Source organism: Manis javanica, chromosome 2 (genome assembly GCF_040802235.1).
Source record: "Manis javanica isolate MJ-LG chromosome 2, MJ_LKY, whole genome shotgun sequence".
Lineage (NCBI taxonomy): Eukaryota > Metazoa > Chordata > Mammalia > Pholidota > Manidae > Manis > Manis javanica.
The window spans coordinates 129,845,923-129,870,135 of record NC_133157.1 but is presented as its reverse complement, the minus strand read 5'-3'; the positions used below and the strand labels follow the sequence as shown (position 1 = coordinate 129,870,135).

The following is a 24,213-nucleotide window of genomic DNA, read 5'->3' as shown; positions in this document are numbered from 1 at the left end:
ATAATATTGAGAAAGGCCATAAGGGAGAAACATGTCCTCCTGCAGGAAGCACAAGGAGGCAGCACAGAACATGAGGTGCAATGTGCCATTGAGATAAAAAATTTGTTGATGACTAAAATGGCATCACTATGAGGTACTGTGGAAATGGCGAAGGATGTCATGGTAGCCTGAGAGGAAGCAGCCTGAGAAGCAGCAGCCAGAGAAGCAGCAGCCTGAGAATGCAGGCTTCCAGGTGCCACGGGGAAGGTGAAGGATGTAGTGGTGCCATCAGCCCCAGAAATGAAGGAGGAGCAGAGGTTTGATGAACAGGTAACGGTGGAGGCCCTGCCAGTGCCAGGGGCATCAGCCCCATCTCAGTTGAAACCCCACCCAGTTGAAAGCTGGTGGAAAGCCCAGAAAGAAAATAAAGACCTGGCAATTGCAGGTTCCTCCAGGACAGGTGCAGCCCCCTCCCCAGGTCATGGAGCACTCCATGCTCTGCTCCTATACTCAGGCTCAAGCAATGAAAGCACAAAAGGAAATACAGTCTGTTTCTCGAAGAATTTAAAGGGCCCTGTGAAGGTAAAGAGGACCCAGATATGAGTTGATTTGATAAAGGCAGGAGCAGAGAGAAATTGGGTGGAAGGTCAAATAGAATCTTACTGGACCTGTGGCAACAATTGAAACCGTAGCAGCTGCTGAGGATGAAGAAGCAGAAGTCAGAGAGACAAAATTGGCCTTGTGTCTCCAAGACTTTCTGCTGGAGAGGCTGAAGAAGGTGGGTATTGTAAGGCCCACCCATGGTGTCTTGACAATGGGTTTCAGCCCCAGGCAAGTTAGCTATGGATTCAGTGTGACCAAAGAAATTGACAGCAAAACATTCTTGGGGTGAAAGGGTTATACCCAGGTTTATTTCCAGGTGGCAGGTCAGTCACTAGAATCCCATTCACTCAGAGCAAGTCTGCATGCAGCAAGCCGGTCTCTGCCTCTGTGTACCTCTGTCTGCACAGTCGTCCGACACAGCCATCCTCCAGGACTCTGCACAGCCGTCCCACACAGCCGTCCTCTGGGCCTCTGCTCTCCTGCAGCCTTGCAGCCCTGCCACTGTGTCGTGCCCAGAGCACTGGGCGGAGCTCTTTTTATAGAATCAAATTGTCCACAGGTGTGCAGTGGGCTAGTCAACCAGGGCCAGGTGAGAATCCTGGCCACAGGAACTCTCATTTTATCCACACATGGTCCTTTTGGTTAACTCATTTGGGTAGAACTGCTTTGAATACAGCCAGGATGACCACTTGGTGGCATGGATCTCCTAGGGCTTGAGGGTTATTATAATTTGTCCTAATTTTTGTTATTTGTATATTGTTGTAGCATCTGTTATTATGGAATTTGGTTACAATGTTCAAGCTTCCTCACACAAGGACCATTGCAGAATATTGAGAGCACATAGACTTGAGAGGTGAAAATCCTGGAGAAGCAGAGTGTGGAGAAAGAGAAGGTTCCTATGGCCAGGATTGTAGCCTGGCCCTGGTTGGCTTGCTCACTACACACATGTGGGTAATATGTTGTTATTGACTCTATATAAAGAGCTCTGCCCAATGCTCTGGGCTGCTGCATGGCTGCAGGGCAGCACGGCTGCAGGAGAGCCGAGACAGAGACTGAGATGGCTGTGGAGATGATGAGGCCCAGAGGCAGAGACCAGCTTGCTGCATGCAGACTCACTGTGAGCAGACAGGATTCTAGTGATTGACCTGCCACAGTGGGAATAAAGTTGGGTATAAACCCTTTCACCCCAAGAATATTCCAGTCATTTTTTGGTGTCACTGAATCCATAGTGGACTTGTCCGGGGCTGAAACCCATTGGCAGGACACTAGGTATGGGTCTCATTTATCTTACTTGGAGTAATCAAAAGATTAAGTCGTCTCAGTTTTTTTTTGGTGTGCACACAGCCCTGCATGCATACATGGCCCTCTAGATTTTTGTAAATATGTTGGAGCTTTAAAAAGCTCCCTATTGAGATTCATCACCTGGTTTTCCATTTAGGTTCTTGGCCAGCTTCTCATTTGCCCAACCTGGTATAGCAATTGTCACTGATTGTTTTCAACAAATGCCTTTGCGATTGGGCATTTCTCACGGGGTAAGCTCTTTTTCAAGTCAAATAAAAACAAGCTGTATGAGTTAGACTTTTCCAGAGAGCCTCCAGCTGATCAAATAGTGATAATCTGGGGAGAGCTCCAAACCTGTCTGCCCCTACTGGTGGCTGTTAGGCTACTGGTTTTCACAACAACCATGGTTCTAAGGCAGCTGATTTTACAGAATACTGCAGAGCTTGGGCAGAGGAGGGTCGAGAGTAGAACAAGTTAAAATACCCAAGAGCTTACTCTTCTTACTGTGATTCAGCTATTTCTTTTAAATAAATTTCCTCAGATTGTTATAAGCCTTTGGTTTAAGTTCTCAGAAAATGACTTTGATAACTATCATTGGTTCCTTTTTATGGAGTGGCTTTTTGGAGGTCTTTACTCTGTAATTCTGGAAGTGCTTTTCCCATCGATCATCTTTTAGAGAAATTGTTTAAAAAGAGAAAATAATCTTTTCTATTTAACTGTAGTTTAGCATTTCAAGCATTCTGTGGTGCTTCGTGATCCAAGATTCCATCTGGAATTGTGCAACCTGAAGAACTTCTAACATAGTACAGGGCTGCTGGCAACAAATTCTCTCAGCTTTTGTCTGAAATATCTTTAGTTTGCCTTCATTTCTTTTGCATGAAACATCTTAATAGCATCTTAGGTTGACAGTTTTTAATTTCACTACTTTAAGAATGTCATTCCATTGTCTTATGGCTTGAATTATTTCTGATGAGAAGTCACCTGCTATTATTATGTTCCTTCTGTATCTAATTTATCCCTCTGGTTGCTTGTAAGATTTTCTCCTTACTGGTTTCTAACACTTTCATTATGACGTGCCTAGATGTGCTTTTGTTTGTAATTATCCTGCTTAGGATTGTTTTGTTTTGTTTTGTTTTGTTAGCTTTGTGGAGTTATGGATTTATTTTTTCCCTCAAATTTGGAAATGTTTTAGCCATTGTTTCCTTAAATGTGTTTACCCTCTTCATTTTTCTGATATGAAATATATCAGATTAATTATACATATTTTAGACTGCTTAATATTTCACACATCATTGAAGTTTTATTTACTTTTTCAGACTTTTTCTTTTTCTCTCTGTACTTAGATGTACATAGTTTCCATTGCTATGTCTTCATGTTCACTGATCTTGTCTTCTGAAATGCCTAATCTTCAGTTAAGCCTATCTAGGGAATTTTTCATTTTAGATTTTTTTTTTTCAGTTCTAGAAGTTCCATTTGGATTCTATTATACTGTCCATTTCTCTCTTTATTATTTCATGTTTTCTTTTTAATCTTTAAATATATTTAGATTGCAATTTTAAAGCCCTTGTCTGCCAATTCCAATATGTTTATCATTCCTGCATGTCTCTATTGACTAATTTCTTTCTCCTCCCTATTGAGGAGCTCAATAGGGAGCTTTTTTAGATTACCTTTTTTTTTTGCTTTGTTCTATGTTCAATGGTTTTTATTTGAATACAGAATATTGTGAATTTACACTGAGTAGATTATACCATCTTCCTTCAGGGAACATTGAGTTCTGTTCTGGCAGGAAGTTAGTTTGCTTGCAATTCAGCTTGATTCTCTCAAGTCTTTTTAAACTTTGTTTGGCATGTCTAGAGTAGCTTTACTTTAGGGCATGGCTTTCCATGAATGTCCCAGTTTTTCAAAAGGTTCTGACTCTGGTAGGTCAGAAGTCAAATGTCTCACAAGCTTGTGTGAACTCTGGTAGTTGGTATTTCTGTAGCTCCCTAGTAGTCTCCAGTTTTGAAATCAAGAAGTATGAGTCTGTCTTATTTTGTTGTTCATTTTCAAGATTGCTTATTGGCTCTTCTGGGTCCCTTGTAATTCCATATGAATTTTAGAATCAGCTTATCCATTTTTAGAAAGAAATCATCTGGGAGTATGATAAGGATTGTGTGTAATCTGTAAATCAGTTTGGGAAGTATTGCCACCTTAACAATGCTGTCTTCTGATCCATGAAGATGGGATTCTTCTCATTTCTTTAGATTTTTTAAAATTTCTTTTAAAACAAGTTTTGTAGTTTCCATAGTATGTTTGCACTAGTTTTGTTACATTTATTCCTAAGTATTCTATTCTTTATTTTTTGCAATCACAACCACATTTTATTTTGTGAGACTGTATTCCCTAATTGCAATGAATTTTTGATCTTTAAATAATGTAACTATATAAAAATTCAAAATAAACACTGTCCTGGATTTGAAAATGATAGCAGAAAATTACAATTTAACAAGTGAACAACGATTACATCATTTTTGCAGTTGGAAAACTATGTATCCACCCTCCTTAAAATTCTTCAAGTCAACAAAATTTATTCACACCAATAGGATTAAATGAATGGTTAAGATCCATTATTCTTTGAAATTAAGACATCAAAGAACAGAAAAACAGCATCAATGACCTCTTGCGGAAAAGAAAGGAACATCAAAATATATCATTATGAGCTTCATTGAGCTCTATCATATAAACATGTTAGGTGACCCAATCTTGTTCTATATAGTATCATTCTCTGGCCATTCAACTCAACTGCAACTCAGAAATGTGTTTCAATATGTTTGTAATTATTTAGAAGCATACATAGTAAGCCTGTGCTCCCAAACTAACAAGTATGTCTCTATGAACTCGAGTTTACATTTATACATCCACACTTGAGACAATGACATAAATTTAACTTTACTGATTTTTAATAGTTTAAACTAGCACTTAAATTGTTTTAATGCCTCATTTAGGAGATTTCAAATGACATTTCTACATCTTTCATATTTATTTACTTGACAATCTGGGTTGTCCAATTTCCCAAGGTATTTATTTATCTATCATTTAATTGGGAATTGAGAGCAACAAAAATTCTGAATAAAAACCTTACTGAATATTAATTCAAATTATGTAAAAATGAGAAAGTAAAACCCTTCAGCTTTCCATGGTACACTTAACCAACTACAGCTCAAGTATGGCAAAAGTGTCATGAGAATAATTTTCACCTGTATCTTAACTGCATCACGTAAAAGCGGAAAATGTAGAGATTAGGAGCATAAGGCTTCTAATTCTACAGTACAAGTGGAGACAAAATTAAATGCAGTAAGAACAAATTTGCAAGTCTAAAAGGAAAATTATAACTCCAGATCTATGGGGAAAAATATTTATGTGGAGCTTTTAATCCATATTAGAGTTTAGTTGCTATAACTTGACCATAAATTTAAACAGAAAACTCTTCTGAGACATACATTCTAATAAATATTAACAGTATTGATAGTCAGGTGTCTGTTATTTGAACTTACTGGTAACATTTCATTTTTCTATCTAACAGAAACCTACAATGGTTTGCACCAATCACAATGCTGAAACATTATCTTATGAAAATAAAATGATACAAAATTAAATGACATTGAAGACAAAAATATTCTGAGGTTAAAGCAAACTATAATCCTTGGCAAATCAGTCAGGTAAAAAACACTGGTGAGAGCTGAAAGCACAGGATTAACTAACATGATGAAGCTTTAGCACAAAGTACATTTTTGAAAACATGAAACAATGATTCTTTGGCGGACAACAGCTAAATATCCAAGAATCATCGAGTTTGAAAAATATTGCTTCATAACTTTCCAAAAACACAGTTAGTTGCAAGAATTGAAGATCTTGTTTAAAAACATCAAGGTAATTATATTTATAGCATCTTTAGAATGCACTCTGCAACTGAAAATTAACAGTGCACCCCAGTTTCACCATAATATATATTTGAGAGAGGGAGGACCAAAGATATGTGTAAACGAAGTATAGACTGTGTGTGCTTTTCAAAGGGGCTCAATTAAATATAACCAGCTGCCAACTTTGTGCTATGACATACTTAGGGGGTATGTGTATACTAAATTTATTTTTGTCTACAATAAATGAAATAAAAACACTGCCCTATATTAATCCAATATTAGTAGTGAGTACAACAGCAAAATTATTGTACAATTTATACATTCTAAAATATTTTCCTTCTCTAGAGATAATGCAGAGTAAAGACCTAACCATCATAAGACTTAATTTGAGAAATCTCAAATTCAAGAGGGATAAACCAAATCAGGGTGTGTATAAACCCAAAACAAAGATTCCTGATCATAAGGCTATCAGATTAGAAAGTGCAAGTGGTAGAATAAAGCATGCTCAAATTGTATGCTTGGGTCTTTGTGTATTTATCGAACCTTTAAACTAAACAAGACTAGCTAAAGAAATGCCTTAAGCAGAGTAAGATAATTGGGAATTGTGTCATTTCCTTTTACCATTTTTGTTACCCAACTTATACAATGTGCAAAGTGCTGAGCAACACTACAAAAACACATTTACGTCAACACTGAAGACCTGGGGAAATGAAATCCAACAAGTTTAAATTGTTTTCTTAGTTTTACTTTCAGGTTATGGCATGCAACTGCATACATAAAAATTATTAAATTATTTAAAAAAATAAAAGTTATTTTATAATTTGTATCCTACAATCTTGCTGAACTCATCTATTACATCCAATTATTTCTCGCTTAATTCCTTATGATTTTCTGAATATAAGATCATGTTATCTGAAAATATAGGATTACCTCTTTTTTAATCTGGATGTCTTCTATTTCTTTTCTTTCTTAATTGACTTGACTAGAACCTCTATTTCCATGTTAAAAGAATAAACAAGACCTTGTTATATCCTGATATCAAGGGGAAACACAGCCAGTAATTTTTTTTCTTTTTTTAAGAAAAATAAAAAACAGCATTACCAAGGTTTCTACACTTGGAACAGGGGATCTTCTGAAATTAAGGACGTCACTTTTGGATTAGTTGTTTAGCATTTCTTTGTTTTTTACAATGTTGAATATTGCTAAGTTTTGTAAATGATTAATTAGGGTGCACTCATGAAAGTTTGGACTTGGTGTCTGGATAATTTCCATTGAAATACTTTATAAAATAAAAAGGTTCTCCTGGAACTAGTATTAGCACAGTCCACTGAGCAAAACTATTAAACTGACATTTCTTAAATTGTTTACTGGACTGAATATGTTCTGTCCAGTGACAGCCCTTCACTTCTGAGAATGATGTCTCCTGTAGATGCCCTTTATCAAGCTGAAGAAGATCCTTTCTATTTCTAATTTATTGAGTGTTTTTTTTTAATCAGGACAACATGGTAGATTTTTGTCAAATATTTTTCCTGTGTCTTTTGAAAGAATTATGTTATTTTTGTTTTCTATTCTATTGATTTGATTTTTAGATTTTTAAAATGTTAAATCAACCTTGTATTTCTGGGATATATCCCACTTGTTCACGGTGTGTAATTCTTGTTATATGTTGCTGGAGTTACCTTGCCGAGTATTTTGATGAGGATTTTTGCATTAGTATTCACAGGAGGTATTAGTCTATAGTTTTCTTGTGATAGTTTTGTCTGTTTTGTTTTTTTAGGTCATATATTTCTTTGCATTCTTCATAATTTTTGGTTGGAACCTGCTGCGTTTAGCTAAGAAATTGCTCCAACTTTGTGTGCTGGTCTGTCCTCCTTCATTCAGGGTTTGTTGCTCTCATTTGCTTATTTATTTGTTTAGCTGAATTATTTTAGTGACATCTGTTTCCCCATACACATAGTGTTGAGCTTGTTTCTGCTTCTCAGGTAGGCACAGCTTTGGGTGTGCTTGCAGTTATCCTGCTGTAAAAGTGGCATTGGTAGAGCTCTTTTCCTCTGAAATAGATGTTCTTAGTGACTCTAAAATAATAGCTAGAATTCTCACACATCTATTAATAGTAAAGAAATAAAATCTGTACTTGAAAACTTCCTATAAAGAAAATACAGGCCTGATGACTTCACTGGTTAATTCCATTGAACACTTTTGGCAGAACTATTACCAATTTTAATCAAAGTATTTTAGAAATTAAAAGAGGAAGGAATACTTACCAAGTCATTCCGTGAGGCTAGAGTTATTCTAGTAACAAAACTAAGATAATACAAGAAAAGTAAACTATAGATCAATCTCCCTCATGAACATAAATGCCAAAATCTTTAACAAAATATCTGCAAGTCATGTCAACCAACATATAAAAGGATAGCACATTCTAATTAAATGGGGTTTATCTCAGGAGCTCACAGTTAGCCTAATATTTTTAAACAAATTAATATAATTTACCATATTAGTAGACTAAAAAAGAAAAATTATGTCTTCTCAGTAGATGCAAACAAAATTCAATTCTCATTTATGATGAGTTCTCAAAAATTAGGAGTTAAAGGGAAAACCTTAATCTTAAAAGGACACAAAACACCAAAGCTAACATACTTAATGCTGAAAGACTGCTTTTCCCATAGGTCAGTGATAAGATATTTCTTCTCACCTCTTCTAGTCATCATTTGCACTAGAGACTTTGAACAATGCAGTAAGGAAAAACAGATTGGAAATAAAAAAGTACCTTTGTTTGTAGACAAAACGTTTGTCTTACAAAATCTTAAAGAATACACACAAATGATGAACTAGCAGAAAGAGAAATCAGGAAAGCAATTCCATTTACAATTGTCTGTAAAAGAATAAAATACCTAGGAATAAACCTAACCAAGGAGGTGAAAGACCTAGACCCTGAAAATTATAAGACACTAATGAGAGAAAGAAGACACCAATAAATGGAAATACATCCCATGATCATGGATAGGAAGAATTAATATTGTCAAAATGCCTGGGCTGCCTAAAGCAATCTACAGATTCAATGCAGTCCCTATCAAAATACCAACAGCATTCTTCAACGAACTAGAACAAATAGTTCTAAAATTCATATGGAACCACAAAAGACCTCAAATAGTCAAAGCAATCCTGAGAAGGAAGAATAAAGCTGGGGGGATTACACTCCACAACTTCAAGCTCTACTACAAAGCCACAGTAATCAAGACAATTTTGTACTATACAAGAACAGATAGAATAGTGAGTCCAGATATATAACCCAAGCATATATGGTCAATTAATATATAATAAAGGAGCTATGAATATACAATATGGAATGACAGCCTCTTCAACAACTGGTGTTGGCAAAACCGGACAGCTACAAACAAGAGAATGAAACTGGATTACTGTCTAACTCCATACACAAAAATAAACGTGAAATGTATCAAAGACCTAAATTTAAGTGATGAAACCATAAAACTCTTAGAAAAAAACATAGGCACATATCTCTTGAATATAAACATGGGCAACTTTTCCCTGAACACATCATTTCGGGCAAGGAAAACAAAAGCAAAAATGAACAGATGGGACTACATCAAACTAAAAAGCTTCTGTACAGCAAAGGACACCAGTAGAACATCAGTAGGACAAAAAGGCATCCTACAGTATGGGAGAATATATTTGTAAATGACATATCTGATAAAGGGTTAACATCCATAATCTATAAAGAACTCACATGCCTCCACACCCAAAAAGCAAATAACCTGATTAAAAAATGGGTGAGGTATCTGAACAGACATTTCTCCAAAGAAGAAATTCAGGCACATGAAAAGATGCTCCACATTGCTAATTATCAGGAAAATGCAAATTAAAACCACAATGAGATTATCACCTCACACCAGTTAGGATGGCCAACATCCAAAAGACAAGGATCAACAAATGCTGGTGAGGGTGTGGAGAAAGAGGAACCCTCCTAAACTGTTGGTAGGGATGTAAATTAGTTTAACCATTGTGGTAAGCAATATGGAGGTTCCTCAAAAAGCTCAAAATAGAAATACCATTTGACCCAGGAATTCCACTCCTAGGAATTTACCCAAAGAAAATAAGATCCCAGACTCAAAAAGATATATGCACCCCAATGTTTATGGCAGCACTATTTACTATAGGCAAGACATGGAAGTAACCCAAGTGTCCATCAGTAGATGAATGGATAAAGAAGATGTGGTACATATACACAATGGAATATTATTCAGCCTTAAGAAGAAAACAAATCCTACCATTTGAAATAACATGGATGGAGCTAGAGGGTATTATGCTCAGTGAAATAAGCCAGGCAGAGAAAGACAAGTACCAAATGATCTCACTCATTTGTGGAGTGTAAGAACAAAGAAAAACTGTATGAACAAAAGAGCAGTAGACTCACAGACTCCAAGAAGGCACTAGTGGTTACCAAAGGGAAGGGGTGGGGAAGGGTGAGTGGGGAGGGCAGGAGAAGGAGATTAAGGGGTATTATGATCAGCACACATAATGTAGTGGGGGCACGAGGAAAGCAGTATAGCACAAAGACGACAAATAATCACTCTATAGCATCTTACTATGCTGATGGGACAGTGACTGCAATGGGGCATACGGGGGGGACTTGATTATATGGGTGAATGTAGTAACCATAATGTTGTTCATGTGAAACCTTCATAAGATTGTATATCAATAATACCTTAATAAAAAAAGAAAAGAAAAAAAATACACAAACAACTAGCTATTAGATCTTATTGGTGGGTCTAGCAAGTTGCAGAATATAAGGTTAATATAGAAAAATTTTATTTCTGTATTACTATTTTTTTTTGAGAGGGCATCTCTCATATTTATTGATCAAATGGTTGTTAACAACAATAAAATTCTGTATAGGGGACTCAATGCTCAATGTACAATCATTAATCCACCCCAAGTCTAATTCTCGTCAGTCTCCAATCTTCTGAAATGTATTACTATTTTATTTCTATATACCAATAACAAACCATTGTACATTTAAAATTCTAAGTACTATAAAAAAATGAGATAAACTTAACAAAATCTATACAAGATTTGTATACTTAAAACTATAAATACTGCACAGAGAAATTCTATAAGACCTAAATGGAGATAACATGTTCATGGATTTGAGGATGGAATATTAGTGTATTAATTCTCCTCAAATTGCTCTACTTTTGAACACAATTCCAAACAAAATCCTAGTAGCCTTTTTTGAGGTAAAAATAAGCTGATTCTAAAATTTATACAGAAATTCAAGACTTAGAATAGCCAAAACTTATTTGAAAAAGAACAAAGTTGGAGGCAAGTAACAATCAAACCATAATACACTGGCCAGAATAACTAAAATTAAAAAGTGTTAGCAGAGATGTAGAATAACTAGAATTCTCATACATTGCTTTTGAAAATGTAATGCAGTAAAACCAATTTGCAAAAAGTTTGCCATTATCTATTAAAGTTGAACATATGTCTTCTTTACTGCCACAATGCTGCATAATAATCAAGCCACAAACCCAGAGGTTTATGACAACAGCATTGATTCTTATGTTTATTGATCTTTGGGATGTCTAAGATTCTGAAGATTGGATTCAAATCTGCCCCGCACATGTTCGTTCTGAGGGCCCAGGCTGAAGGGACAAAGGCTACATGAGATAAAGTTTCCTCGTGTCCATCATCTGAGCTCACGAGCCACATCAAAGTACATGAGCACATTTAAGACTCATGTCATGTCTGCTAATATGCTATCAGCCAAAAGAATTCACATGACCAAGATCAGTATCAATGAAGCAGACAAGCAAACTTGGCCAACCATGGAAGGGGAAGGAATGAATATTACCTGAAACAAAAATCTAAATTATCATGTACAGCATGGGATACACTCACCAGAAATGATGCACATGTGTACCAAAAGATGTAAATAAGACTGTTCAAGCAATATTCTTGTTAGCCAAGAACTGAAAATAATCCAAATATCTATTAACAATTCAATGGGTAAAGAAAATATGCTAAATCTACACATATCTAATGAAAATGGAAGAGTAAGTACACATATAAACATGAGTACTGGGCACAAAAGTGTTCAATTTATATAAAGTTCAAACCACAGTGACAAACCTTAGGGATCCATATTTAGGCAGAAAACCTATGAAGTAAGGAAAATTTCACCATGGAAGTTAGGTTAATGGTTAGGTTTGGTGGTAAGGAAGAGAGGAGGATACTGATTGGAGATGACTCGAGCAAGCTTCTGGAATTTTGGCAATGTTCTGTTTCTTGACCAGGGTGGTGGTTTCATGAATATTTTGAGGCAAATTAGGGAGTTACACATTCTGGTTTTATGTACGTTAAACATGTCTCTTGCGGTATTTTCTGCTTTCTCAACCTTCAATTCATGAATAACAATTTCATATCTATAGTAACTTTGTACTCATTTTGCCCTCTGCTTGGAAAGCCCTTCCTCCGCATCTCCTAAGGACTGGTTTGTTTTATTACTGACGTTTTACTTCTAAAGCCCCTTATTCAGTGAGAGCTTGTTAGCTCTGCACCTTCTGCCTGACCTACAGTCTCTAATCCCACTCTCCCAACATTTTCAGCTTTTCAAAATGGTATAGTTAAAAATGAAATTCTATTTTTGTGGTGGTGGTGGTGGTTTCCTTGTTAATGTTTGTCATCACCTTTAGAATAAATTGCATTATATGCAGGGTTCTGGTCTAGCTTGTTCACGACTATAATCCTACTTCAGCGTCTGTCTACAGCAAACAGTAAAAGGTGCTATTGAATGAATAAATCTATTCCCATCACGTAGCACGGTGCCTGGCTCACTGTCTGCAGGTACTTACTATCTCTTCTTGGTATCATTAATGTTATTTGTGGTACCCGAACTCTACATGGATTAAAACTTCCTAAAGGTGTTTCCTAGGAAACGAGCATATAAACAAATGTTGCCGTGTAAAAATGGATGAAGGAAACAATTCAAATGGGAGTCTGGAAGCAGTAAGGGAGGGTTCTCCTTCATGAACCACAAAGCTTCTTTTACCTATCCCAGAGGAGAAGGGAAATTTTCTCACGGCCCAGGAACAACCCCAAACCGTAACTCCTCCAATGGACTGGACTTTCGCTCTAAACAACCGCTCCCAGTTTCCTCCTTTGTTCTTGGATTTGCCCATGGTTCACCATACTTTACATTGTTGAATTGGAATTCCTCCCCTATTCCCAAATAAACTCATGTTTCTGGTTAAATAACTAGCTATTAATATTTATTAAATTACAAGATTTTGTAAAGGTCGCTTTGGGGCAAAACAAAACGTGTCACCGTACCAGCTGCAGGAAGAGACGCAGAGCCGGACAAGGCCGTCCGAGCTTAAAGAGCCCATAAAGCACGTGTGGGCCCGTAGTGGCTGCTCCGCCCATCTTCCCCTGCGCGGCTTCCACATCCGGCGCCGGCCAACTCTTGGCGACTCCTGTCCCTGTCCCGCCCACGCCTCCAACTCAGTCTTCGTCCTCCAATGCCAGGGCGCGCTGCGGCCTCGGGTCTGCGCAGAGAGGCGAGACGAGCCCGCGCTTGCGCATTCGCTTCTCTTTAGTGATTGGCTACTGCCTCCTCGGGGCCCGCCAGTCTCAGTTTTCACTTTCTCTTTCTGAGGTTACGGGCTTTACTTCCGGTTTCCCGCGCCCATCCCCGAGAAAGCAGTCACGTTTCCTCAGGCTGCGGGGCGTCTCCAGGACCACTCCTTCCTCAGCCAGGACGTCGCCTGGCTGACGACCGCGGACGGACCTGCGGTTTCACGAGACCATCCCGCCGGCGTCTAGCGGCCCACTCCGGCCCGGGCCGCGTTCCTCGCGCCGCTGGCGCTAAGGCCGGAAGAAAAGATGGGCTGCAATGTGGAGGGTCCCGCGCGCTTCTGACGAGCCTCTGCAGACCCGGGTCGAGGGGGCGCCCACCTGAGACCGGTGAGGAGGGAAGTCCCGACAAGAGGCGACTCGGGGGCTTCCTATCCGGGAAGGCGGCACAGACTGCGGCTAGTTAGCAAGGTACGCAAATATCTTGTCACATTTGGCTGCGAGGGACCGAGAGATAGGCAGCGCATGTGTGGAGGACCGGACTACATCTACAAGCATGGGCAAAAAACTGAGCAATAATCGCAAGGTCCCCGGGGCGGCGGCAGCGCAGAACAAACAGGTAAAACTGCCCCGGTGCGTGGACCTTTGTAGACGCCTGGGAGAAAGAGCCCAATTCCGCCAAGGTTCAAGTCTACCGCGTAGCGCTTGGGCATTTGTGGTTGCTGTTGGGGGCTTCGCCGTTGTAACTTAAAAATAACGAGTGACTGCTTGCTTCTCTTGAATGGTGAGTGACTAACCCATTCGTCTTTCCTGTTTTGCCTTGAGTGCGGGGTGAGGGGGTGGTTGGTGGTTTTCAAAATCGATTTTGCTTTGCTGCTTTTAGATTACTAGACTTACAACCTGTATGCATTCTCAGTATTGCTAACATGCCTATCTTGTTCCTAGGAAGTCAGTATTTCAGTTCATACAGAGCTTTACAATTCATGTCTTCCTCTTTTTGAGGCAGAGTGTCTAACGTTTCTCTTGAGTCGCTAGTCAGAGGAGAGCTTCATCCTCAGGACATTATATTAGTTGAAACTTTCCTCATTTGGTTTTACTTGGCTATTAAATAATTTCCTAAGGGTTCTGTATGAAGTCTGCACTTCAGATTTCTTTCTGTAGAAAATTCATGGCAGTGCGTGGCCTTTCCTTTTTTAAAATAGGTATAAAAGGGAGAGTTCTGTCTGCAGGGAGGGCCACTTGGCGGAAAAGTGAAGTAGCGCATAAGCAATGTCATAGTAGGTTGGTACATGCAAGCCAGTAGTTCGTGTGAAGGTGACACCAAGCAGCATTTTGTGGGAGAACGTGACAGATTAACCTCAAAAGTGAGGGGGATACTTTGAATATCTTCATTTAGTCACCACTTGTCTATTTGAAATCCAAAAATTTAAACATATCTCTTTATTCTAAGGTAAAATTAGAATAAGATTTATGAAAATGTATTCTAACTCAATTGTTGTACCAAGTGTGTGGTGTCGTAGTAACAGTGATTTAAGGGCCCACGATGTCCCCTGAGAGCTGTGGAAGTGAAAGGGGTGTGTGTATGATATTTAATATTATGGGATCTGAGTTTAGTGGGAAACCTACTCAGGAGGTTTATGACAAAATATTCCTTACTAATATAAGAATACATTCTGTTGAAAAATTGCCTTCTCGAATTGGACAGCTGTATACAGTATGTTCAGCACATTATTAAGTAAAACAGTAGAGGAAAAAACAGTGTTGTTTTTCTTAAAGTAATTGTGTACATTGTTTTAAAATTTGTGTTTTCAGGACATTTTGCTCAAATGTCACCAGTTCTCTTTTAAAAGGAACTCTATCAAGAGTATCTTCTGTAATCCAGAGTTGCCTAAATAAATTAATATCTGCAGATTTTCTAAGAACTTGCCTGAGACATTGTTTATTAAATAAATGTAGTAAGATGTCTAAGTAGATATGGCATGTGTTTATCAAATCAGTCTTTCATTCCTCTATCGATGGATGTTTATGTTCAGTTTTTCCCCTGTAATTAACAGTGCTTCAGTGATTATCTTTTTTTTTTGTTTTATACAAGTGTCATACATTGTTTTATACAAGTAGTATTTTTGTAGAATCCATTCCTTCTGAGAATACCGAATAATAATGCTAATAAATTGCCTTTAAACGATTGTATCCTTTTTATATTCACTCTCTCAAAAAGTGTTTTTATTTCCCTGCTAGCCAGCACTGGATGATAACAGTATTTAATATTTTACTAATTTTCTAATAATAGAAAATAATATCTCACCTTAATTTTTACCTTCCTCACTATTAACAAAGTTAAACATTTTAAGCTGGGTCATATCTTTTGTGTGTTTTTGTTTTTTGTTTTCTAATTGGGTACCGAATGCCCTTCTTTGACCTATCTAATGAATAGCACACTGTTTTAATTATTGTAGCTTTCTAATGTATTTTGGTATGTTCTTTTGAAAAAAGCTTTGGGCTCTTCTGCATTTTTCTTCCAGATGAAATTCACGATTTTGGAGCACTGCAACTATCCTTTCAAATTCTGTAGAAAATCTTGTTGAGATATTGTTTGTGATTACATTGAATTTATAGATTGAGAAGAGACATTCTTTTGAGTTTTTCCTTCTAGGAGAATAGGTATGTCTCCTTGTTTCATCTACTAAAATTTTTGTTGTGAAATATGCTGTTTACATGTACTACTTAAAAATACATACATAAGTACATATCTGTGTACTTAGCTTAATAGAACATCGTAGGTGCCTCTCCCCAGAAGCAAAGTATTCATAGTCCCTGTCCCCATCACCACTGTCATCCTGCATTTTGTGTTGATTATTCCCTTACCTTACTTTATAGTAATCACCTATATATGTATCCTTAACCAACATATTGTTTACTTCACCTGTTTTTGAACTTTAAATAGAATCATGCTGTATCCTTTAAATTACTCTTCTTAAACATGTTTTTGAGATTTCATCCATATTGAAGCATGTGCCTTAGTTCAACAATTCAGAAACATTTTGGACTCAGGACTCTACACTTTTAAAACTATTGAGGACCCCATAGATCTTTTGTACATGTGGGTTGTGTAATATTAGATATTAAAACTGACTAAAATATAATAGATATGGTATCTGTGGTTCATTTATATATTATATATATGGTAGAAGAAAATCTGGCCTCATTTGTGTATTCAGAAAAAGGAATGTTTTACTTATTTGTAAATGATTGTTTTATACTGAAGTATATACAATAAAATGCACAAGCTTGATGAATCTTGACCACATGAATACACTCATGTAACCATCATCCATATCAAGATATCAAACATCCTGATTCCTTTTCTTCTTCACCTATTTCACTCATTCTCTCACTCCCATCCCCTATGGCCACCAGCAGTATGTTCTCTGTTTCTATGAGTCTGTTTCTGTTTTATTAATTTGTTTTGTTTTTCAGATTCCACATTTAAGTGAAATCATATAGTATTTGTATGTCTCTGTCTGACTTATTTCACTTAGTGTAATACCATCTAGGTCCATCCAGGTTGTTGAAAATAGCGAGATTTCATTTTTTGTGTGTGTCTGGGAAATAATTCCATTTATATATATATATATATATATATATATATATATATATATATATATATATACCACATGTTCTTTTATCTATTCATCTATTGATAGAGGCTTAGGTTGCCTCCATATTTTGGCTATTGTATATAATGCTGTGATACACATAAGAGTGCATATGTTTTTCTGAATTAGTGATTTTCTTTTCTTGAGGTAAATTCCCAGTAGAATTGCTGGGTCATATTTCTGTTTTTAGTTTTTTGAAAAACCTGTAAAGGGAGGAATATTTTAATAACTTTTTTAAGATAGGTTTTTTTTTTTTTGATAGAACCATTTATTCTAAATATCTTTATCCTTTTTTTCTGCACCTGATATTATTGTGTTTATTTTGTTAATTGTCCCCCCCACCAGAATGTGAGCTCCGTGAAGGCAAGAATACGGACGGAGCTTGTTTACTAGAACCCCCAGCACCCAGAAGAGTGCCTCCTCTGTAGTTGGCCCTCAATTAATATTTATTATATTTTGAATAAGTGAATGAATGATGAAGCAAATGTTAGGACCCCTTTCCTGGGCTCACACTCATTCACAATCCTTCCTGTTTCAGCATAGTAATTACTGTACAAGAAAATGTGCAGATCCTAAGAGTTAAGTTTGTTGAATCTTGACAATTGCATAAACTCAAGTAACTTGCACCCAAAACAAGATAAAGATCCTTTCAATGACCAAAATTTTCCCTTGGGCCCCTTTCCAAATCTAACACCCCGGTCTGGGTCAATCATGTTCTGACCTCTCCCACTATAGATTCGTTTTCCTGTTACTGGATTTCACAGAAAGGGATTCAGTAAGTATGTACTTTCAGCATTTGACTCCTTTGGGGAGCATGTTTTTGTGAATCATATAAATACAGTTCCATGTATTTGCAGTGTCTGTGTCCATACATTGTTTATCTATTAAGATAGGTTTTTATATGAGTATCAAAAATATATATAACAGTTTCTTAAAGGTTAGTCGCAATGCAGAATTTGAAATCACATCATTGAAAATCTCAAACTGCAATATAATCCATTGGTCTGTCTTGCATCCTTTTTTTTTTTTGCTCTAAAAACATTTATTTATTTATTTATTTATCTATTTGTTTATTTTGAGAGGGCATCTCTCATATTTATTGATCAAATGGTTGTAAACAACAATAATATTCTGTATAGGGGACTCAATGCACAATCATTAATCAACCCCAAGCCTAATTCTCAACAGTCTCCAATCTTCTGAAGCATAACGAACAAGTTCTTACATGGTGAACAGTGCAAGGGCAGTCATATCACAGAAACTTTGGGTTTTGATCACGCATCATGAACTATAAACAATCAAGTCAGATATGATTATTCGTTTGATTTTTATACTTGATTTATATGTGAATTCCACATTTCTCCCTTATTATTATTATTATTTTTTTTTAATAAAATGCTGAAGTGGTAGGTAGATGAAAGATAAAGGTAGAAAACATAATTTACTCTCTAAGAGGGCAAATGTAGATGATCAGATCTGTGCCTATAGACTAAGCATTAATCCAAGCTAGAAAAGGGCAACAAAATATCCACGGATGCTGAAGATTTCTCTCAAAACGGGGTGAGGTTCTAAGCCTCACCTCTGTTGATCCCCAATTTCTCACCTGATGGCCCCCCTGCGACTGTGCCTGTATTAGGTTGTTCCTCCCTTGAGGAATCTTACCCTTCTCTGGCTAACCAGTCATCTTCCAGGGCCATACAGGGAAATGTAAAGTTGGTTAAGTGAGAGAGAGGCAATACTGTTTGAAAAGGTTAGCTTTTTACTTCTTTGCAGATTTATGCCCTGTGGCTTTTATGCCCAGTATTTGTCTTGAGGTATCTTTACCACTTGGAAGAATTACGATACTTGGTAAATTCGATATGAAGCACGAATTCCATTTAAGGGTTGTAATTAGGAAGGAAGAAGAAAAGCTACAGAAGTAGTAGACGGAAGAAAACATGGGAAGATTGATTATTTCTTTGGCATATCTTCTTGTAGAGTAACATAAGCATGTATAGGTTTTAAACTACTAATTAAATTGCATACACATATTAACATAATAGGAATACAGCTACATAACAAAAGCAGACCTACAATTACCAGCCATATCCAGTGAAATCAAGAAAACCAGTTAGGTACCCTAGGCATTGGTGAAAACTTATCAATGATATGATGGATTTTGTCTAACTAAATTTGAATATTTTGAGAAAAATCAGACAAATTAAAGCAACATATTCCTGGGAACTGTTCACCTCCTATATGTTCTTTTAACAGTAGATCGTCTATAGTCGCACGATTTTGGAGCACTGCAACTTGCACTTCAACTAATTCTTGGCTGAGTTCCGACAGTATAGATCCAGTCAAATTTGTTGTTTTACTGTATGCACAGGCCAGCTTAGATATCTCCTTCTTCATTCCAATGGCAAGTCCAGGAACCGGTGGGATGAATGCAGCTACAACTGCAACAGCACCAGGATCTTTGTTGAAGTTTTTTGATGAACATCTTCTGGAATGACTCTTCCAGAGGATTTTGATGTTGGAAGTTCTTCTTCATATCGTATCTTAATTCATTTTCTGGGTAGCCAAATTAGGCTTTGATCCTCTGTATAAATACAAACAAACCCTTTGCCCACACTTTGATAAGACCTTTATACCATTGTGAAGAACCTATTGGAGATCACCACACAGGAACTACCTTTTTTTTGAGAAAGGAATATTATCAGAAAAATGTACTTCCATACCTGATCATCTGACACCCTTTAAAAGATCAAAATTAAGGATATGTAAAGCATGCATTAATCATTGATTTGCAGTTAGTTTTATCCAATCAGGGAGTAATCCCTCTTTTCTTTCTCTTTTATTTTTGTTATCATTAATCTACAATTACATGAAGAATGTTATGTTTATTAGGCTCTCCCCTATACCAAGTCCCCACCACAAACCCCATTAAAGTCACTGCCCATCAGCATAGCAAAATGTTGTAGAATCACTACTTGTCTTCTCTGTGTTGCACAGCCCTCCCCTTTCTCCCACCCCCCACATTATGTATGCTAATCATAATACCCCCTTTCTTCTCCCCCATCCTTATCCCTCCCTACCCACCCATCCTCCCCAGTTCCTTTCCCTTTGGTACCTGGTAGTCCATTCTTGGGTTCTGTGATTCTGCTGCTGTTCTGTTCCTTCAGTTTTTCCTTTGTTCTTATACTCCACAGATGAGTGAAATCATTTGGTATTTCTCTTTCTCCGCGTGGCTTATTTCACTGAGCATAATACCCTCTAGCTCCATCCATGTTGTTGCAAATGGTAGGATTTGTTTTCTTCTTATGGCTGAATAATATTCCATTGTGTATATGTACCACATCTTCTTTATCCATTTATCTACTGATGGACACTTAGGTTGCTTCCATTTAATGGCTATTGTAAATAGTGCTGCAATAAACATAGGGGTGCATCTGTCTTTTTCAAACTGGAGTGCTGCATTCTTAGGGTAAATTCCTAAGAGTGGAATTACTGGGTCAAATGGTAAGTCTATTTTGAGCATTTTGAGGAACCTCTATATTGCTTTCCACAATGGTTGAACTAAGTTACATTCCCACCAGCAGTGTAGGAGGGTTCCCCTTTCTCCACAACCTCGCCAACATTTGTTGTTGTTTGTCTTTTCGATGATGGCGATCCTTACTGGTGTGAGGTGATATCTCATTGTGGTTTTAATTTGCATTTCTCTGATAATTAGCGATGTGGAGCATCTTTTCATGTGTCTATTGGCCATCTGAATTTCTTTTTTGGAGAACTGTCTGTTCAGTTCCTCTGCCCATTTTTTAATTGGATTGTTTGTTTTTTGTTTGTTGAGGTGGGTGAGCTCTTTATATATTTTGGATGTCAAGCCTTTATCGGATCTGTCATTTACAAATATATTCTCCCATACTGTAGGGTATGGGAGAACCTTTTTGTTCTATTGATGGTGTCTTTTGCTGTACAGAAGCTTTTCAGCTTAATATAGTCCCACTTGTTCATTTTTGCTTTTGTTTTCCTTGCCCAGGGGGATAAGTTCAAGAAGAGGTCACTCATATTAATGTCCAAGAGATTTTTGCCTATGTTTTTTTCTAAGAGTTTTATGGTTTCATGACTTACATTCAGGTCTTTGATCCATTTCAAGTTTACTTTTGTGTATGGGGTTAGACAGTGATCCAGTTTCATTCTCTTACATGTAGCTGTCCAGTTTTGCCAGCACCATCTGTTGAAGAGACTGTCATTTCCCCATTGTATGTCCATGACTCCTTTATCAATTAATTGACCATATATGTTTGGGTTAATGTCTGGAGTCTCTATTCTGTTCCACTGGTCTGTGGCTCTGTTCTTGTGCCAGTACCAAATTGTCTTGATTACTGTGGCTTTGTAGTAGAGCTTGAAGTTGGGGAGTGAGATCCTCCCCACTTTATTCTTCTTTCTCAGGATTGCTTTGGCTATTTGGGATCTTTGGTGTTTGCTGTCTTGCATTTTGAAGGGATGTTTTACCCTTACATTGGTCATGTAGGAGATAATAGTTCACTGAATTATCTAGATCTCTCAAATGGTGACATATTTCAATATACAATATCAAAAAATCACATACATCAGCATCATTACTTTGGGTAAAATTGTGACCTTTCCAGAATATCTCGCCTGGCTTTAGTATATCTGCATATCAATAGGCGTTCAGAGGTAGAAACAAGTATGGCTTTAGCACATTTGCATGTTTCCTCAGGGGTGGAGAAGTTCATCTTCATATCAATGGGTAAATAACCTGAGCAATGGAAGTCTTATCTGTACTGAGAGGTGAGGGGGAGGGCTGGGGTTGTTGCTGCTTGAGCCAGAGAAAGAGATGAGCAGGACGGAAGTTTTGTGAGCAATACACAGGTTTTAAACTTTATTTCTCCCTGTGACTGATTTTGGTTTTTAGAGGTATTTTGGCCCGGGATTTCCTTTCCCCAGACTTACAATTACCATTTTGGGAACTGAAGGGTCCCCACCAGTAAGATGGCAAACTTCCGGCTTCTCTTCGGGGTCCTCAGTTCCCCCCGGCGCCACCTGTAGCCCAATCACCTCTCGTCCCCCTCCCAATCCCAGCACCTAGCCAACAGCCACCAGCCCCATAGAAGTGACACCTCAATCAATTCATGCCTCTTCCTATATAACCCAGCACCTTTCCCTAATAAAGCGGAACTCTCCGGTGAATTGCTGCTATGTATCGCTCCTTTCCTTTCATTGGTGCCGAAACCCAGGAGACGGGACACCCCAACTGGGCCCCGTCTTCCCCCCGACACCAGCAGCAGCTTGCCCTCGTCCTCTTTTTCCGGCGCTGGCTCATCACACTCACCACTCCTCTCTGGCCTTTAGGTAAGTTTTCCCCCCGGAGTGGGCCACTCTTCCCCGAGCTATCGCAGTGCCATTGACCGTGATCGTCCGGCAAGGCCCTGACGCTCGGGGATGAGGAGGGAACTCTCCCTGCCTCAGGCCTTCACGGCTGCGGCGGACCCTCAGGCCCCTCCTCCAACAGCCATAAATTCCCGCCTCAAGCCTTTATGGCTGCGGCGGATGCTCAGGCCCCTCCTCCGACAGTCATAAATCCCCGCCTCAGGCCTTCACGGCTGCGGCCGACTCTCAGGCACCCCCCTCCAACAGCCATAAACGAGGTGACTCCTTTGTGGATGAGAACGCTCCCTTTTCCCCCCCCTCCTTCTGCTCCGTCCGCCGAAAACGCCTAGTGCTAGGTACCTCGTGACTCCGGCACTCTGCCTTCTTAGGGAAGTCTGGGTGACGACCCACACTTCCTAAGAAATTCCGACTCGTATACGAGTTTCCGCAGACCACCAAGGATCATCGGGGACGCCCTTTGTCTCCTTGCGGTCTGCTTCCAGTCCGAGGATCTCCGTTCGTCTTCCCCTGTTTGTCTCCTTTTCTGTCCTTCAGCCATGGGAGCCTCCTCATCCCTCCCTGAAAGTTCACCTCTTGAATGCCTGCTTAAGCATCTGGCTACCCTCTCCCTGACGCCTGATATAAAACCAAAACTTCTCCATAAATATTGCTCCCAAGATTGGCCGACATACCCCCTAGACAATAACAACCAATGGCCTGCGGGGGGAACTCTTGATCCTAACATCACTCGCGATCTTTTTAACTACTGCCAGCACCTGAAAAAATGGAAGGAGATTCCCTATATGGAAGCTTTCCGCCTCCTCCTCTCCCCGCCCCCCCTCAAGTTCTCCTAGCCTGCAAGCCGCCGCCCCTGCAGAAGCCTCCTGTTCACTCCCTTCCCCTTCTTCTCCTACAACAGCCCTTCTCCCTTCCTCCCCAACCATCTCCTCCCCCATCTCACCTCCTCCACCTTCATTCCCTGCAGATTAAGCCTGAGCCTTTCAGCCCCCCTTTAACTAGGTCCCAGGGGCCTCCTCCGTCTTTGCCCTCATCACCTGTTTCTCCCCTGTTAGGGACCGCCTTTGTCTTCTCACATGTTTGTAGGGAGAATGGGAAAGCACCTTCCCCCATGTCTGAACGCAGCATGGGAAAGCACAAGCTAGAGAACAACCAGTGCAGTCCTTGGAAGTTATCTGTCCACAAAAACATATCTTGTCCTCGAAGATGAGCCAAGACTCCTCACTCTGAAAATAGGGAGACCTTGAAGATGTGTAGAAACACCGCCCCTGCTTCTAAATATGCCCTTCCCCCACTTGCGGATGTGGCAGGAATGGAGAACAAAGAACATTCTGTTTACGCATTTCATAAGCAATTAACTGGAGCCCTACTGTAGCTCAGTTAGTAGAGCATGGGACTCTTAACCTCAGTCATGAGTTCAAGCCTAACTAAAGCAGCAGAGGTAAGCAGCTGGGCTGCAGGCTGGCAACACGTGGGTCTGATTCTATCTTTCTTTATTTTCTTTGCCCCCCCCCCTTCCGCACTTCAGGACCTGCTTGAATAAGCGCAGCTAGACCACGTCACTCCCCCACAGACTGAGCCAGAACCCTTCAGTCCCCCTCAGACTTGGTCCCGAGAGCCTGCCAAAATTATCGCCCCCCCTCCTGGAGGTAGCAAGATCCAAAGGCATTTAGGAGATTTAGCCCAACTAGAGAAATGCCTAAGTTCCTTTTCCACTGATCCCACGACATACATCAGGGAGTTTCAATGGACCCTCCAGTCTTACAGCCTCACGCATCATGACATTTTCATGCTCCTGGGCAATACTC

The 24,213-nt window shown here is 38.9% G+C and overlaps 1 protein-coding gene across 16 annotated transcripts in view; it reads left to right on the top strand.

The window, feature by feature from the left end:
* TASOR2 (transcription activation suppressor family member 2) overlaps positions 1-24,213 on the top strand; it is a 251,539-nt gene that overhangs the window by 2,612 nt on the left and 224,714 nt on the right. For 3 of the 16 annotated variants that reach the window (XM_073229407.1, XM_073229393.1, XM_073229394.1), the window contains exons 1-2: positions 13,102-13,977; positions 15,881-16,019. The exons of 1 other annotated variant lie outside the window; for it this stretch is intronic. Coding sequence is in view for 3 of the 15 variants with exons in the window: in XM_073229408.1 (XP_073085509.1) it covers positions 13,915-13,977 (63 nt within the window). In the remaining 12 variants the exon portion in view is untranslated. 12 more of the 16 variants (XM_073229396.1, XM_073229397.1, XM_073229395.1 and 9 more) reach the window with 7 other exon arrangements.